Here is a 4233-nt window from a genome sequence, read left to right as displayed (position 1 = left end):
TATAAAGTATAAACGATAAAATTACTTACTACCCCCTCCCATCATTTTGTGTTCTCTTTTTTTTTTTCCTTCTTTTTATCTTCCTCCGTCATTCCACTCTGGCAATCCTCGTCACTGCCCTGTTTTCCTCTTCCCTCTTACCGGCCACCTCTTCAACCAGTGCCCCACACGTGCAAACATTACCTCCGTGTACACGAAGACACTTACTTCTATTCCCATTCCTAACCTTCGTGTGGTGCAACGAATAAAAGTTGGAGAGAGAAAGAAGGGGTAAGAGAAAGACAAGGGGAGAGAGAGTGCTGTTGTGTTATTAAAGCATATCATCATAATAATTATAATTATAATTAAAAAAAAATCATTTTGGTGGTCTTATATTTGTTGTCGTTGTTGTTGTATTTTTGGGCAGTTTTGCACTCTCTTTCTCTAGTTTTATTGTATATGAAATCTGACCTTCAAAGATCACTACTTTCTACTTCTTTGAGCTGTATTTTTGTTAAGGCCTTTCTCTCTTTCAAGAATCAAATTAATCTTTCTTTTCTTGCACCGATGAGGATTAGAAACAGAAAGGTTCCTTTGCCTCTTTCCTCTCTATCACCGATACCTCTCTCAGATCCCCAGCTTAGCCGGTCTCCGGTGGTGCAACTTCAATTACACAACATCCCACATCAAAATCTCTTTCAAGAACCTCAAAAGGATGAATACTTCGATCTTCAGCTGCCTTCTAATCAGCTAAATCAACCGATCGGAGGTGGAAGCAAAGGTCATGATGATTGCTCCCAGGATGCTGGACCACAAGAAGAGAACAAGGTAAGCAGTTATAGTGGCTGTCAATTTGGTTGGTTAAAAAAAAAAAAGTTACCACAACACTTTTATCCAAGTTTAGTGGGGTGTTTATACATGAGGGTGCACTTCGCTTCAATGTGACTTGAAGAGTCAATTTTGTTGGATCTACTTTTTATATGGTCAATTTGCACCCATCAAGGTTACGTTATGATTTAGTATTATCCATATTTCTTGGGATTTTACTGTAGGTTTTGTTGCAAGAGGGTGATGGGATTAAGGGAGGAGAAGTAGGAGAGAAGAGTAATGATGCCAGGTAAGGAAGTAGTGAAAAAAGTTAAATCCATGTTCTTCTCTTCCTTCATGAATTCTTGTATTGAAAAAGGTGAAAATAAGGAGACCTGTGAATTGATTTTTTTTTTTTGGCTACAGAAAAGAAAGTAAAAATACTGCAAGTGGAAATACTGTTTGTAAGTGATTTTATATGAACTTTGGCTAGCCACCATACCTTCTTCCATCTAATCTAATCTAATCCATTTAGCCTCTCTATGTTGTCTAAACTAATATGCCCATGAGGTGCACGTTAGCATGGGTGGACGCAGCTGGTCCCCCCATCCACAGTATATGCATACACATCTTCCTCTATTTTGCACTCATTTTATTAACTGGTTTCTCTTTGTTTTTCTTATCGTTGTAAATTACGAAGATTTGGATTTCTGTGTTTGGTTTATTTTCAGGAAGGGAAGTTTCTTGAGCGAAGGAGTGCACGTCACAGTTCTTCAACAATCTTGTTCTTCCCATCAAGGTAGATATATAATTATGTTCGAAACCCATTTCAAAAGTAATAAAAATTATTTTTAGTGTTCATGTTGCTGTCTGGTTGCACTATAGGAGTTGGGAGATGGGGTGAGGGAGACAGCGCATTTCCATTAAAGAAGAGAAGAGGGAGCTTTGAAAGGAGATCGAATGAGGAAACGATAATGGATACAAGTAAGAAAATGAAAACCAAAATGGAAAAGAAATGTTTGCAACAGAATGGTGATAGTGAAGAAGATGACAAGGAAACAAAAGTAGGTGCTAGCTCCAAAGTAAAAACGAAGGCTAGGGGTGGTGCACTATTGGAGGGATCACGGTGCAGTCGTGTTAATGGAAGAGGATGGAGATGTTGCCAGCAAACCCTTGTGGGATACTCTCTTTGCGAACATCATTTGGGTAAAGGAAGGCTAAGAAGTATGAATAGTGTTCGAAGCCGATCTATTGCTACAACTTTACCAAAGAAGGACGAGTATGCGGCATTATCGAGCCCTTCATTATTATTGTCGCTGAAGAAAGAAGAGAGTAAGGGGGATTCTTTAGATGATAAAGTTAGTGTTACTGCATATAATGAAGATGATAAGGAGAAGCCATTAATGATCTCAAGGAGGAAGATGAAGTTTGGTATGGTAAAAGCTCGATCAATAAGCAGCTTGTTGGGCCAAGCAAACAATGCAATTGGAGTGGCTGAGGATAACGAGTAGGGAAGACCTTCAGATCGTGTCGGTTTCTACCTAATTAATGCTGTATAGCAAGTTCCTTTTCTTTTTGAGAGATCTGGTGAAGAACGGAAGGGTAAATGCTTTGTAACATCTTTTCTTTCTCTTGTAATGCTTTAATAATCGTTTTCTTTTTCTTTTTTACATTTTGTTTCTGAAACATTTTTTTATCTGTTTGTTTAATGCTTTTGTATGATGAGTGCTGGGTTTATGTATGTTAATGAAAATGAAGGAGGTCATATGGAGTTTATTTTCTGTTTAAGTCACATTTTCCTGCCAATATTTTAATTGTATTAAGTGGGGAACCACCTCAGAAGACGTCCCTAGTTTAGTTGTTTACGTATTCTGTGCAGGTGTTGACCAAGAAAACCGGTACTGAAAATTGATGAGGGAAACTATATTGGTTTTATTTGACTAGTTTTTTCGAAGATATAATGAAAATCAACTGTTGACTAAAAATAATTAAATTAAGAGATTAATTACAAATACATGTGGAACTCAAATCAATTCATAATTTTGCATGAGTTTAGGGACTAAAACTAATCAAATTAGGGGTTTACTTGAAAAAAATTTGAAAGTTTAATGGTTGATAGGGTAAAATTGCATAACTTGGAAGCCAAAGACCAAAGAGCAAAATAAAATCAAATTAAAGGACTTAAATCAAGGTTTTCAGGGGTGCAATTGCTAGAATTGAGAAGTTTTAGGGTTAAATGAGGATTCATATGCTTAAATTGGAAGGATAGGGACTTAATTGGAATTTTCCTAACATCTTATTTAAAAACCCTAATTTTTAGGGTTTAAACGAACGACGCGTCCCTTAGACTTTAATGAATAAATGAGTGACACATCATCTGATCCACTTATCATCTCCTTCAGCCAAGAAGGCTGATCGAGTTACCATTTTGAAACGAATGAATGTCGCATCTTTGACCACCCTACAGGTTCCAACCACCACCACTCAACTTAGAGACATCTCCTCTATAAGGATCCTCTATCCTCATCACATGTTTGTACCTCATTCGGCTTAATAAACTCAACAACATCTTGTCCTTGATCAGCCACCTTTGCAATGGCAAATTCAAGCTGATTGAGAGCTCACTTTCTAATAAATTCATGTGGAGTTTTAGACTTTTAAATTTAGTATGGTTTGTTTCTAATGATAAATCTACATATCCTCTGCAAGGTTTAGGTAAATAAATATACATTTATGGCTTAATCTCTACGATGATCTTAACAAAGTATCAAGCCCAATCATTTATGATTGAAGAAATACTCACTATGATAGAAAAGACTCCCAAGCTATTCTTCCATATGTGATTTTGATTTACAAAAATGCAAAGGAGGACTAGACACCACCTATTTTGGCAAGAAAGGTTTTGGAAGAGAAAGAATAAAAATCTTCCCTAACAACCTCTTGGAAAAAACCACTATAGTTTTGAGATTTCTAATATTTTTTTTTTTTATCAAAATGTAAGTATGTATTAAGATCAAGCAACCATACTAGAAGACCAGTGAGTACAAAATATACAGGAAGCAATAAGGGAACAGACTCCTAAATAAACAGAAACAGAAACAACCAAGGGGAACATACTCCAAAAGACAAGCCATGCAAGGCCTAACAACCCAGAGAAAGGGAGCGGTTAAGGGAGAAACCAAACAAGATTGCTGGTGTCAAAGTTAACCAACTAGCGTCTCAAGATTTCTAATATAGTTTGCTTATAAAAGGGCATATGATCTTGAGCAAAGGGGGAGGTGGATTTTTAAGAAGAAATTACAGAGAAAAAAGGGAGGAAACATAGAAAGATTAAGAGGAAAAACCTTAGAGTTGATTAAGAGAGGAGCTATAATAATTATGTGCTAAGTTGAGAAAGAAGGAAGGGAAAAAGTCAACGTCAATCCTAGATTGAAAATAAGCTTTAAT

The 4233-nt window shown here is 36.5% G+C and overlaps 1 protein-coding gene across 2 annotated transcripts; it reads left to right on the top strand.

Moving 5' to 3' along the window:
• The first annotated feature begins 245 nt into the window (after positions 1 to 245).
• LOC133688123 (uncharacterized) lies at positions 246 to 2574 on the top strand. 2 transcript variants are annotated; one of them, XM_062107511.1, is made up of 4 exons: positions 246 to 807; positions 1032 to 1096; positions 1518 to 1585; positions 1675 to 2574. In XM_062107511.1, the coding sequence occupies exons 1-4, from the start codon at positions 439 to 441 to the stop codon at positions 2295 to 2297; spliced, it is 1125 nt and encodes a 374-aa protein (XP_061963495.1). In that variant the 5' UTR covers positions 246 to 438; the 3' UTR covers positions 2298 to 2574. The 2 variants fall into 2 exon arrangements, with proteins under 2 accessions (XP_061963495.1, XP_061963494.1); XM_062107510.1 differs by having other exon boundaries at positions 249 to 807; positions 1672 to 2574.
• Positions 2575 to 4233: the final 1659 nt, after the last annotated feature.

The sequence above is a fragment of the Populus nigra genome, chromosome 3 (genome assembly GCF_951802175.1).
Source record: "Populus nigra chromosome 3, ddPopNigr1.1, whole genome shotgun sequence".
NCBI lineage: Eukaryota > Viridiplantae > Streptophyta > Magnoliopsida > Malpighiales > Salicaceae > Populus > Populus nigra.
This window is presented reverse-complemented; position numbering and strand designations above follow the sequence as displayed.

Coding starts and splice junctions, on each gene's coding strand:
- LOC133688123 (XM_062107510.1), top strand. CDS start 439: ATGAAATCTGACCTTCAAAGATCACTACTTTCTACTTCTTTGAGCTGT. Junction 1,097..1,517: donor GAGAAGAGTAATGATGCCAG/GTAAGGAAGTAG, acceptor GTTTATTTTCAG/GAAGGGAAGTTTCTTGAGCG. Junction 1,586..1,671: donor ATCTTGTTCTTCCCATCAAG/GTAGATATATAA, acceptor GTTGCACTATAG/GAGTTGGGAGATGGGGTGAG.